Here is a 13,751-nt window from a genome sequence, read left to right on the forward strand (position 1 = left end):
TCCAATGTGCTGCCGTTCACCCTCTAATATCTAACAGGCTGGAGAAACTTGCACCTACTGGCACTCTATCTTCAGCTCCTTTGTGAGAAAATGTATTTGGGCAGCCACTCAATCTACCAAATAAAATTCCTGAGAAGGAAATTGGGGATGGCTTCGCTACTGGTACTGGGGGCAGTGCTAATACCATGGCGTCGTACCATAGTTTGCTGGAAATAATCCAGGCTGGTTGGAGGCAAGCAAATTCCCACAGCAAAGTACCAGCAGTAATGTTCAGGCCATATTTCAAGTGCAAGCAGCTTTAGAGGACTTCCTGGGAGAAATGACACGCAGGGTAGATACGGTTTCCCTCTATGCCAGTCCTTTCACCGAGCTAAATACAACTCTTAGCAAAAAAAGTTGTGGACTGGCTCCGAACCGTCCCTGGCCACATTCACCTGTCCACATGTTTGTGGTTAGGCGGTCCTTCCCATAAGTGCCCTGGGGAGGGCAAGGGTAATGTTGTGGGACCCGTGCTTGTGGAAGGAGGAGGCGATACCGGGAAATATAGTGGCGGCTGGGGACCGAGTATGGACACCCGCCCGTCGCCGGCATGAGGTTGTGAAAAGCTTCCGCCTCCATGAGCTTAAAAGGCCATATTTCAAGTGCAAAGAGCTGCCCAGAAATCTGGCAGTTTAATGTTGCGGCCTGTGGGTGGGTGGGTGGCTGGCTGCATACTTGCGCTTGCATTCCAAGTAACAGAAAACTAAGCAGATGGTGGCCTCTATCATCATCATGGCCTCACCTCGGCACTATGAACTCTCCTGAAGGAGAAGCCAGGGCCCGCCGGAGGAGTCTCCAGTTCTCTGGTGGGCCAGTCCAACCCTGCCGAAAAGCATCCCTGGCTAAGAAAAGTGTGGGGGAAGGTTCCCAGACACTCTGTGGCTGCTTTTTTAATGTGGATCGGCCATGCTTATGCATGTTATTTCTCAAAACGCATTACAGATCAGGCTATTGTCCAACTCTGTATTCAAGAAATTAAATGCGCAAAGAAAGATGTGTGTGTGTCAAAGCACCACCGACAAGTGCGAGTTGATGTTGGACGGGCTGCCATTGCTTCTGCAACAAGCTCAATTACAGGACTTCCTGGGAGAAATGAAACGCAGGGTACATACGGTTTCCCTCTATGCCAGTCCTTTCACCGAGCTAAATACAACTCTCAGCCAAAAAAGTTGTGGACTGGCTCCGTACCATCCCTGGCCACATTCACCTGTCCACGTGTTTGTGGTTAGGCGGTCCTTCCCAGTAAGTGCACTGGGGAGGGCACGGGTAATGTTGTGGGACCCGTGCTTGTGGAAGGCAGTGGCGATACCGGGAAATATAGTGGCGGCTGGGGACCGAGTATAGACACTCGGCCGCCGCCGGCATGAGGTTGTGAAAAGCTCCCGCCTCCACGAGCATAAAAGGCCACATTTCAACTGCAAGCAGCTGTCAAAAATTTGGCAGTATAGTATTGCAGCCTGTGGGTGGGTGGGTGGCTGCCTGCATACTTGCGCTTGCATTCCAAGGAATGGGGTAGGGACAACTGAACGCTGCAGTGGAACAAGGACGTGGACGGTGATTGTTGCAAGTCTGCAGCGACAGGTGCATGGCGGGAGGCATCTTCGCATGCGCCAAGGATCACTTATGATTGGCACACTTTTAGGCAGTGACCTGGGAGTCAGAGATGCTTCCAGAGGTCTTCCTCATGCTGTTTCCATGTCTTTTCAGCACTGTATGCATGTGTCTGATGATGTGTCACACACCACATGGCCAGATAAGGTTGTAAAATGTTAAAATGACATTTCCTGGTGAATGCATTTGTCTTGGTTGAAAGCAATGCAAAAGTGCAAAAACGCATCAAAATCGCTACGTGTGAACATAGTCCAAGTTGTAGAGGAGTATTTTTGGCTTTGGTTATTTATTTTGCCTTATATACAAGTCATTACCCTGGAAAGGAGGTTCCTTAACATATTTCCAGGAAAATCCATTGTGGTTTCGTTTTATTGTGAGTCCGTAAAAGTGGTGTAATACTCTGACCACGTTATTGACAGCAGTGATCTGGGAGTCAGAGATGCTTCCAGGGGTCTTCCCCATGCTGTTCCCATGTCATTTGAGCACTGTTCCCATCGATTTTTAGGCCTTCTGCAGACCGCCGGGGAGAGCCGCCTGAAAAATGCTCGTGTTTCCCATAGACTTACATTGGGCTCGTTGCTTGGGTCGAGCACCCGAGTATTCCAATTTGCTCGAACCGAGCAACGAGTACCCGAGCATTTTAGTGCTCCCTCATCACTAGTCATAAGTATTCAGACCCTTTGCTCAGTATTGAGTAGAAGCAGTCTTTTGAGCTACTGTAGTACAGCCATGAGTCTTCTTCGAAATGATGCAACAAGTTTTTCTCACCTCGATTTGTGAATCCTCTGCCATTCTTCCTTGCAGATCATCTCCAGTTACATCAGGGTGGATGGTGAACGTTGTTGGACAGCAATTTTCAGGTCTATCCAGAGATGCTCAATTGGGTTTAGGTCAGGCTCTGGCGGGGCCAGTCAAGAATTGTCACAGAGTTGTTCTGAAGCCACTACTTTATTTTAGCTGTGCGCTTAGGGTCATTGTCTTGTTGGAAGGTGAACCTTCGGCCAAGTCTGTGGTCCAGAGCACTCTGGAAGAGGTTTTCATCCAGGATATCTCTGTACTTGGCCGCATTCATGTTTCCTTCAATTGCAACCAGTTGTCCTGTCCCTGCAGCTGAAAAACACCCCCATAGCATGATGCTGCCACCACCATGTTTCACTGTTGGGATTGTATTGGGCAGTTGATGAGCAGTGCCTGGTTTTCTTCACACATGCCGCTTAGAATTATCACCAAAAATCTTTGTCTCATCAGACCAGAGTATCTTATTTCTCATAGTCTGGGAGTCCTTCATATGTTTTTGAGCAAACTCTATGCAGGCTTTCATATGTCTTGCAATAAGGAGAGGCTTTCGTCGGGCCACTCTGCCATAAAGGTCCGACTGGTGGAGGGCTGCAATGATAGTTGACTTTGTGGAACTTTCTCCCATCTCCATACTGCATATCTGGAGCTCAGCCACAGTGATCTCGGGGTTGTTCTTTATCTCTCTCACCAAGGCTCTACTCCCAGGATTGCTCAGTTTGGCTGGATGGCCAGGTCTAAGAAGACTACTGGTGGTCCCAAACTTCTTCCATTTAAAGATTATGGTGGCTACTGTGCTCTGAGGAACCTTGAGCAATGCAGAAATTCTTTTGTAACCTTGGCCAGATCTGTGCCTTGCCACAATTCTGTCTCTGAGCTCCTTGGGCAGTTTCTTTTGAGCTCGGTCTGACATGCACTGTGAGTTGTGAGGTCTTATATAAACAGTTGTGTGCCTTTCCAAATCAAGTCCTATCAGTTTAATTAAACACAGCTGGACTCCAATGAAGGAGTAGAACCATCTCAAGAAGGATCACAAGGAAATGGACAGCAAGTGACTTAAATATTAGTGTCTGAGCAAACAGTCTGAATACTTATGACCATGTGATATTTCAGTTTTTCTTTTACAGCCTGGGGCATAATAGTATGCACCAGGCTATCACCCCTTGTTCAGCGCAGGCTCTGGCGCTGAGCCCACACTGAACCGGGCACATGTCAGCTGATTCTTACAGCTCACATGTGCCCGCAACAGCCGCGGGTGGAATCGCGATCCACCCGCGGCTGTTAACTTGTTAAATGCCGCTGTCAATCTCTGACAGCGGCATTTAACAGCGCCGTGCCGGAAGTGCGTCACTTACGCCACCCATCGGTGACCCCGTCACGTGATCGCGGGTCACTGATGGGTGGGCATGACAACCCTGGGTCTGCAGCAGACCCCAGTGGTTGTCATGTACTGATCGCTATGAACGCCACCTAGTGGTCGGCACTCATAGCACAGAAGCATTTCTGCTACATAGAGGTGATCTGCTCATCACCTCTATGTAGCAGAGGCAATCGGACAGTTGCTGCTTCTAGTCTCCTATGGAGACTATTGAAGCATGCAAAAAGTGTAAAAAAAATGTTTTTAAAAATAAAAAAAATAAATAAAAAATATAAAAGTTTAAATCACCCCCCTTTCGCCCCATTCAAAATAAAATAATTAAAAAAAAACCTACATACACATATTTGGTATCTCCGCATTCAGAATCACCCGATCTATCAATATAAAAAAAGAATTAATCCTATCGATAAACGGCGTAACGAGAAAAAAATTCTCAACGTCAGAATTAAGTTTTTTAGTCGCCGCAACATTGCAATAAAATCCAATAACGGGCGATGAAAAAATCGGATCTACCCCAAAATGGTATCAATAAACACTTCAGCTTGGCACGCAAAAAATAAGCCCTCCAGAAAAATGGAGACGCTACGGGTCTTGGAAAATGGCGCCATTTTTATTTTTAAGCAAACTTTGGATTTTTTTTTCACCACTTAAACAAAAAGAACCTATACATGTTTGGTATCTACGAACTCATAATGACCTGGAGAATAAGAATAGCAGGTTAGTTTTAGTATTCAGTGAACGTAGTAAAAAAAATGTAAAAAAAAACATCTGTGGTATTGCACTTTTTTTGCAATTTCACTGCACTTGGAATTTTTTTCCCGTTTTCCCGTACACGATATGGTAAAACCAGTAATTTCGTTCAAAAGTACAACTCATCCCGCAAAAAAAAAAGCCCTCACATGGCCATATTGACCAAAAAATAAAAACGCTATGGCTCTGGGAACAAGGGGAGCAAAAAAACAAAAATGCAAAAATGGAAAATCCCAGGGTCCTTAAGGGGTTAATAAATTTGCAAAAATTTCTACATTTCTGTTTTTTTTTTCAGTCAAGATGGGGTGCAGAGTGTACTTAAATGAGAATAAAATGAACTTTTTAGAATTTACCAAATGGCTGCAATGAAACAAAGAGTGAAAAATTTAAAGGGGTCTGAATACTTTCTGTACCCACTGTATGCTTGATAAGGGAACAGCAAAATAATCAGATTCAGCATGTAGAAGAGTAATATTGGAAAAGGGAAATTAAAGGGGTTTCCCACGAACAAAAGTTAATTTAAAATTTGTCTGCGTCTGACCATGTACAGAACATACCACATCTCCTGGGCAGGGGAGGAAGCAAAGACTATACAGACATTACAGCAGGGGATAACAGAGGATTCATTTTGTGAGGTAAAATATTTCACTGCCTGTTTTTAAACAATATTTTACCTCACAAAATGACTCCTCTGTGATCCCCAGCTGTAATGTCTGTATACTATTTTGCTTCCTCCCCTGCCCAGGAGCTGTGGTATGATCAGACCGTGTTCCGTACATGGTCAGACACAGCCATTGATTAAAATGAACTTTTGTTCGTGGGAAAATCCCTTTAATCATTGTAGTGATACCATAATGTATTGGAGAGCAAAAATTGCAAGATATACTCAGAGTGAAGTATTATCAATAAAGATTCCAAATGTATTAATAATTGCTTTGAGCTGTATGCTTCCAAATTAAGCAAAACAATGGAGACATTTGAAACCAGAGTCAAAGACATAGACATTGGGAATAGTCTGACATTTTTGGCATGGCCCTGGCTGATATAGTCCTGAGATGGGTAGAAGTAGTGGAACGGTATAAAGCGCTTTGCTTTTACTCATCAACTCAATGCCCACAGAAGAAATCTGCCAAATGTGGTGCTTTTTACTTATAGGATTTATATAATATATGGACATATATACTGCATAATACCTCTACTATCCAATAGACTTTGACTCCATGTTCACATTTTTGCATTTTTTCATACTCCAAGTGTATTTTATATTATTTACTCACCCACCAATACATGAAAGGCTATCGTTATGTATTAATTTGCCTTTTCCTCACATTTTTTATATTGTACTAAGGACATTGATCATATTTTTTGAATGTGTATATAATAAGTGGTCAAACATTGGTAAACAATGTTATAAATGCATGCACCCTTCCCATTACTCTCAGGTACACTGTTTCATTAGGAAAAAATACTTTTTTTTTCTCATTAAAAACAATCACTTTAATTTAGGTTTTGTATATATTAGCTTTGGGTCTGTAATTAAATTGATCCAATATATGTAAATGAACACAGAATAATTCATACTTTTTCCTGCTAAATCTTAGTAAGTATCAGCATTAGTAAGTGCTCATTTCCATACTGTGAAACAGAAACGTCTGTTCAGAGTTCTGGTGTTTGTAGTATACTTGGTTGCAAAGCTTACAAATGTGAATGTAAATGTTTTCATACATGAACAGAATGCAGGATACCTTAAATTATACTGTACTAGTTAAAATTATTCTGCACATGCTGATTTTCCTTCCTGTTTGTAAGCAAGTCATTTTTAATTGCACTTGCAGCCACATGAGCTTTAAAAATACTGTAACCCCATGCTGCATCTTACAATCACTACGCAAGAAGCAATTTGAAGACACATCAGGAGGAAAAGTATTTCCAATTGATTTACAAATATGCTGTATTTAGAGAGATGAAGTCATTTTCCTATTAATATTTCAAGATACTTTCTAGCAGGGATACAATTTCCCTTCTGTCAATGGCAACCCCCACCCCAATTTTTCTAACGTATTGATAGGACATATTGATGGGCTACATCCAGACAACTCTACTTTCAGTCCACACAATGGACTTCGCCCAGACATAACATAGACCAATGTTAGTCTATGTGTAGTGACATGGGTTATTTACCACACAAACCTCAGGTCTGCATTGAAAAAAATTGCAGCATGTGCAATTTTGGTCCAAATTATGGACTAACCTAATTATTGTAATTAGCAGGCAGCTCCTAAACTCATTCACTACGCAGATGAGCAGATGGAGCTGCACGAACACCAGTCACTCTTGCAAGTTATGGACATGGCTGGCCCACAAAGTAAAGGAGCAGAAATATTAATAAATATCACCCTTTAGTGGTGGTCCTGCTTAAAGGGTTTGTCCAGCCTTAAACTACAAGTTTGCTGTCACTCTATGTGACTGCAGACTTGTGAATCCTTACATTGCACGCACTGTGAAGATTCTCCGGTGCCGAAACCAGGAGCAACGGGCACGTAACTGCTGGTATGTGATTTGCATTTATGTGGTAACATTCTGAATAAGATCGACGCGGCCTCACTTAATGCAAGTGTATTGAGAGAGGCCAGATACAGTCTAGTAGGAATGTGGCCGCAAGTATGAAAATCGCATACTTGAGGTCTCATGACTGCCCACTCCCAGAACCGGAGAATCCTCACAGTGATCAGTTCACTTGATGTGAGGATTCACAAGTTTGCAGTCACATAGAGTGCCGACTTGAAGCCTAACCCCTTTATAGACAGCTGTCCAGACCTATTTGGCTGCTGCCTAGCCGTTCAGCATTTATGTAACTCATAATCATACAGTAAATTCTCTCTAATAGATTTCTTAATGCATGTTTAAAAATTAGATATGAACAATTGATGAACATACCCATTTTGGCATTTTTCCTCCATGTGGGTCATGATGGTGATATTGAAGGACAATAACGGTTACAACCACAGAGAGACCTACAATTATCATTGTACTGGCAAAGTACTGAGCTGCAAAACATAATAATGAAAAAACAGAATGAGTACATATGGTTAAAGATGCAATTTATTTTATATTACATACTTTGTACTGTTGAGGGGTAAGTTCCCCAAAATGCCTGTCTCTATATGAATTTTTAGTTTGGCTAATATCTTTGGTCATATTGCAAGTCTCATTAATGGGGCTGGGCAATGACCAATATGGCAGCTCTAGCTACCTTCAATAAGGAGACTCTATAGACATAGTTTTGTGTACTTTTTACCATTGCGCAATGCCTGTAATGAGAACCAGTCTGGTCACAATAAATACATCATATTATATATAATGTGGTTTCTGAATAACTTAAGCCCCATTCATACATCAATTATTATCCTTTTACGCAAAGAAAAAGGGTACGAATTTCATCAGTGTGCTGGTTCCGATTTAAATAAGTGTTTAATCAATTATTCGGTTTTTACCATCATTTTCATCTGTGATTTTCTCATATGAAAAAAAAAAAAAAAGTTGCAAAGAATATCCTATTTATTGCAACTGTGTACAGTCCATGATTTTCATGAACTAATAGACTTACATTGGCCGGTTTTATCTTTTATCTGTCACTCGTATTAAAAATGGACTGTTTTATTTTTTTGAGAACTACTCAATGTGCGAAAAAACACCAACATGTGAATAGACACATAGCACACATACCCATAATAGTCTATCTATGAAGAACATGTAAAATGAAACATGAAAAACAGGCGTCTGATTAAGGTCTAAGGCTATATTGATTAATTAAAAATATAAACAGTCAAAACAGCTATTTTATCCATTGTATGGAACAACATTTTCTCACCTAGTAATCTAAAAATGCCAAGTGATTTTGAGTCTAAGGTGCCTCAATCAATGTCAACTAAACATTCATTTCTCTTGACCTCCATCTCCCTCCCAAATGCTGATGTAAGCTCGTTGTGCCACATGTGCATGTATTTTAAATGAGGAAAAGGGAATAAAGGTTCATTCACACTGTGCGATATGCAGAGTTAAACGACAAACATGTTTACATAGGCCAACCATGCTTCAGATATGCACTGAACAATCAGTAATAGATGGTCCAGTACACATACGTACAGTAGGCTTGCATTGTTCTCGGAAGCACAAGTCCTGTTTACGCAGGACAATACGCTGCCGAGAATGATGACCTTCTGTACAAATCAAAAGATAATTTCTCCCAACTAAGCATTTTGCTCATTCATCAAGTGATTTGTAGCCTGTTTAGTCTGTACAATTATTGTGGACGAGCATTCCAATGAATGGTAAACATGCACCTAAAGGCTGCATGCCCACTATGTGTTTTTCAAGAGTTTTTGCCGTGGAATTTCCGCAGCAAAAACGCTTAAAAAACGCTTGGTAATACGTGCCCCATGGTCCCCAATGATAATCCGCATGTGCTGTGCACATGCTGAGGACATTTCCGCTGCGGATTATCATTGCGGAAAAATACGCAGCATGCCCATTATTTTGCGGACACGCAGCGTAACTGCTGCCATTGACTTGCATTGAATCGCATAATATCCGCATGAGCACATGTGCACATGCGGATATTAAGCGATTCAATGTGCGGATGGTACCCGGGTCTGGAGAAGAGGAGGCTCTCCTCCAGACTCGGGTACCACAGAACCTGTTAAAAAAAGAATTTAAAATAAAAAATAAAGATTATACTTACTTTCCGATGGCTCCCGGTGTTTTCTCCGCTACATCTGGTCTCTGGTACGGCTCGCGATGGTCTAAAAGGACCTGCGGTGACGTCATTTAGTCATGTGACAGCTCACGCCGGCAGTCGCGTGACCTGTCACATGAATAAATGATGTCATGAAAGGTCCTTTCACACCACCATGAGCCATACAACAGACCGGACGCAGCGGAGAATACACCAGGGGCCATCGAAAGGTAAGTATAATCTTTATTTTTTATTTTTTACCATTTTTTTTTTTTTTTAACTATTAACTTGGTCACACTATATAAATCCAGGCCAGTTTCATGGATTTATAGAGTATGATCAAGTTGTCAAGCACTTTTCCAAGTGATGCTAAAATCGCTTGGAAAAGCGATTGATAACCCGCATGCAGAAATGTATGCAAAAACGCTTGACAAACGCTTCTACCTGGCAGGAAAAACGCATGCAAAATCTACATGCGTTTTTCCTGCCAGGGAGATGCGGAAAAGATCTGCAGCATTTCTGCATCGTGGGCACTTAGCCTAAGCCAATACCAATACCGTTTACATGGATTTATATAGTGTGACCAAGTTGTCAAGAACTTTCCAAGTGATGCTAAAATCGCTTGGAAAGTGCTTGTCAACCCGCATGCGGAAATGCATGTGAAGAACACTTCACTTACGCTTGTCCCTGACAGGAAAAAGGCATGTACAATCCGCATGTGTTTTTTCTGCCAGGGAGATGCAGAAACGCTCAGGAAAAATCCGGAGCATTTCTGCATTGTAAGAGCATAGCCTTAAATGTTTGTTCCAATATGACAACTTTGCTAATCCCTGGAGCCCCACAACTGGAATAGGCAGCACTCGAGATTGTACATTGGTGTTCTATTTTAAGTTTATAGGGATGACAGACACAGCTGAGAGGTATACTGTTATCTGTATAAGGCTGTGTGCACACGATGCGTTTTTAATGCGCTTCCGCGGCGTTTTTGCAGCTGCGGAAACGCATTAAAAACGCATGGTAGAAGGGCAGCAATGTTCCGCAATGGAAATCCGCATGTGCTGTGCCCATGCTGCGGATTTTTCCGCAGTGTTTATGCTGCGCTCAAAAATCCGCAGCATGTCCATTAATTTTGCGGAAACGCGGCGTTTTCGCCGCCATTGAGTTGCATTAGAACACGCCAATACCGCAAGACTGCATTTGCACTTGCGTTATTGGCGTGTTTTAATGTGCGGATGGTACCCGGGTGTGGAGAAGATGAGACTCTCCTCCACACCCAGGTACCATAAAAAAGCTGTAAAAACAAGAATAAAATAAAAAAAAAATGTATACTTACCTTCTGTCGGCCCGCACACCGCTCCTGCTTGGTTCCCGGCACTTTGCAGTGAGTTGAAGGACCTGCGCTAACGTCAGAGTCATGTGACGGGTCACATGCCGTTGACGTCGGCAGGTCTTTCAATTCACTGTTGCCGGCAAGGGAGAACGGAGTGAGCGGGACACCGGGGGCTATCGGAGGGTAAGTATACATTTATTTTTTTATTTTTACCACTCTCTCGGGTCACACTATATAAATCCATGCTGTTTGCATGGATTTATATAGTGTGACCTAGTTGTCACAAGCACTTTCCAAGTGATGCTAATCGCTTGGGAAGCGCTTGTCAATCTGCATGCGGAAATGTCAGTGGGACCGCTTCATTTCCGCATGTCTCTGGCAGGAAAACGCATGTACAATCTGCATGCGTTTTTTTCTGCCAGGGAGATGCAGAAACGCTCAGGAAAAAATCCTGAGCATTTCTGCATCGTGTGCACATAGCCTAAAGCCCATAGATCTTGAGTGGAACATTAGTGTACGTGCTCAACCACTGCTCTATTTAAAAGATGTATTTTTATTGAAGCATACACTAAAGCATACACTAAAGATCAAATATGGCCAGCTATTCGCATCTATATTCTCACTGCAATACTTGGACTTAGGGTTTCTGAGTATGGCACTCATAATATGGCTGGAAAAAATTAGCTTGCATTAAAGCTGTCTGCAATTCCCAGTCACTAACCTAGTACATCTGCCCTATGAAAATACCATTTCGGCAAATTGCAATGAAATACTGTGTTAATCCAATTTTACGGTGCTGTACCTATAGCATATCTCAATATGCAACACATTACATTATTACGGAGTTGTTCAATTTTCCCTAGAAATATCATAAATAGGACATTACTTTATGTCTGTATGTTGCTTAATGCAGAAACACAATACTGATCTATCATTTAATTATTGACTAATTTGAGCAAAGGAATCGCTCAGGGATTCATGAAAAGCTTTAAATTGGTTTCCTTTCTAATCTATATCTTTAATTATCATGTATGTGTCTGATGTTTTCTACATAGATAAATAATATTACCTATTAACGGAACTGAGTCGGATGTGGCTGGCATTATCTCCGCCACTAGCAGCATGAATACAGTAAGAGATAAAAGCACAGTTATACCTAAAAAACAAACAGACAAAAAGGAACAATCAGAATGACACAATAATGACACAATCCAGAAGAAATCATACTAGAGATGAAAGAATATATTCGAGTGAAATTGAATTCTACTCGATTATTAAAAAAGCTGCTTTCACCAAAATGTGGATTTTTTTATAATTTGCTTCCGCTCAGATGCAGCGAAATGCTGAGCAGTGGCCACCATTTTACTGAACAGCAATAACCCATCAAAATGTTAAAAAAAATACTTATTCTCACCCTACCACGCACCTCTCTGGTTCGTCCGCTCCTCAGGTCATCTAACCGGTCCTCGTCGTTTCTTCTCATCACCGCTGTGACCACTAAATTCTCGGGCCTGGGACATTTCATCCCATGCACGCGTAAGGTCAAGGCACACGCCGTGACGTTATGAAGTTGTGACCTTATACACACGTGCGCAGAACTGTCCCAGGTCGTATCAGAGCTGGAAATCCTGGCCTAGCATTAAGAGGCCCGGGGGCATTCATGCTCGTGAAAGTGATAAGAAGATACAACGAGGATTGGACGTGTAACATATAGAAAATGGGTGCACAGCCTATATATAACCACAAGGTGCGGCATCATGTATCAATAATAGACAACATGGAGAAGAGAAAAGAAACACAATATTGAGGCACACATCTAAACTCTACCAAAACTTTATTGAAGTACAATCAATTAAAAACTATAAAAATGCAAGTACAAAACTTGAAACACATCTATTAAGATGCAAATAATGGGCCAATTTGTCACGGTCAAAATTGTATAAACTGCGTGATGCAGTATTGTGGTCTGATGTAACCACCTCTAGCAAGAATGTATGGCCACGGCCCTACTATCAGTATTTGGTCAGTATTTTTTCTCAGGAGTGGGAGCCAAAACCAGGAGTGGAACAATCAGAGAAAAGGTATAATAGAAACAAGTCACCAATTCTGCATTTATCACCCACTCCTAGTTTTGGTTCCCACTCCTGATAAAAAATACTTACCGAATACTGACCAAATATTGAAAGTGGGGCCTTGGCCCATGAGATATACACAAAAAAGGCACACACTCTGCACTAATTGCAAACAGTATAGTATATTATCCTGGCAATAATAGATGTCATAGTTATTACATGCAAAACCAATCGACTATAGCAAACAGTATGCAATATGTACAATAATGGTGAAATCGGAATAGTACATCGATAGTAAGAGGAGGCTGTAACTGAATATACAATATAATGAAAGAGATCATGAAGTTCAATCTCTTACAATATTAAGAGCAATAATAATATAAAATTGTCAAATATATTAATGAAGTATTGTATTGCCCCCCCCATATGCAAAAAAGCCCACAATAAGTGTGTTAAATAGCCCATAGGTCTGCTATAGCAATAAAGGCTGAGTGGGTATAATGCATTGTGCTAGGTGAGGTGCCCTATACCAGCATTAGGTAATCAAAACAACAAGCTAGGAGGAAAACCATATCACCCATGAAGTCTCGTGACTCGGGTAACCCAGACACCCCACGCGTATCGCTGCATTATTGCAGCTTCATCAGGGAAAGTTCATAGGTAAGTGGGGCAAGCACAGAGTATATATACAATACTAATTTAGATTAATACCTAGTGGTTGTGAATCTAATGAGGGAGAGTGAGGTACCTGTGGACTAATCGTATATGGAAATAATGGTGTTATATAAGTGAGTAAAATAAATAAATAATATCGCGACTGAGGGACCGGCTGTCAACAGTGACGTGATGATAACACGCAGCCAGATCTTAGCAATGCCAGCACGTCCCTCCGAATATGGGACGTGCTTAGGCAAATCCCGGCTGCATACAAAAATCGGGCTTTATGCCTGTGAAGTGTGATGCTAACTTCAGGCTCAGAGGTGTGACTATGAGGAGCTGAGGTGAATATAAGTATATTTTTAATTATTTTTGCTTTACATC

General features: G+C 41.7%; 1 protein-coding gene across 4 annotated transcripts in view; it reads right to left on the reverse strand.

Moving 5' to 3' along the window:
- CHRNA7 (cholinergic receptor nicotinic alpha 7 subunit) overlaps positions 1-13,751 on the reverse strand; it is a 460,420-nt gene that overhangs the window by 42,019 nt on the left and 404,650 nt on the right. For all 4 annotated transcript variants that reach the window (XM_073652950.1, XM_073652949.1, XM_073652951.1 and 1 more), the window contains 2 exons: positions 11,708-11,794; positions 7,511-7,620 (listed from right to left, as the gene is read on the reverse strand). In XM_073652950.1, the coding sequence (XP_073509051.1) occupies positions 7,511-7,620; positions 11,708-11,794 (197 nt within the window). The remainder of the gene's footprint in view (positions 1-7,510; positions 7,621-11,707; positions 11,795-13,751) is intronic.

This window comes from Phyllobates terribilis, unplaced genomic scaffold, assembly GCF_046119375.1.
Source record: "Phyllobates terribilis strain yellow unplaced genomic scaffold, ASM4611937v1 Scaffold_11__3_contigs__length_659146591, whole genome shotgun sequence".
Taxonomy (NCBI): domain Eukaryota; kingdom Metazoa; phylum Chordata; class Amphibia; order Anura; family Dendrobatidae; genus Phyllobates; species Phyllobates terribilis.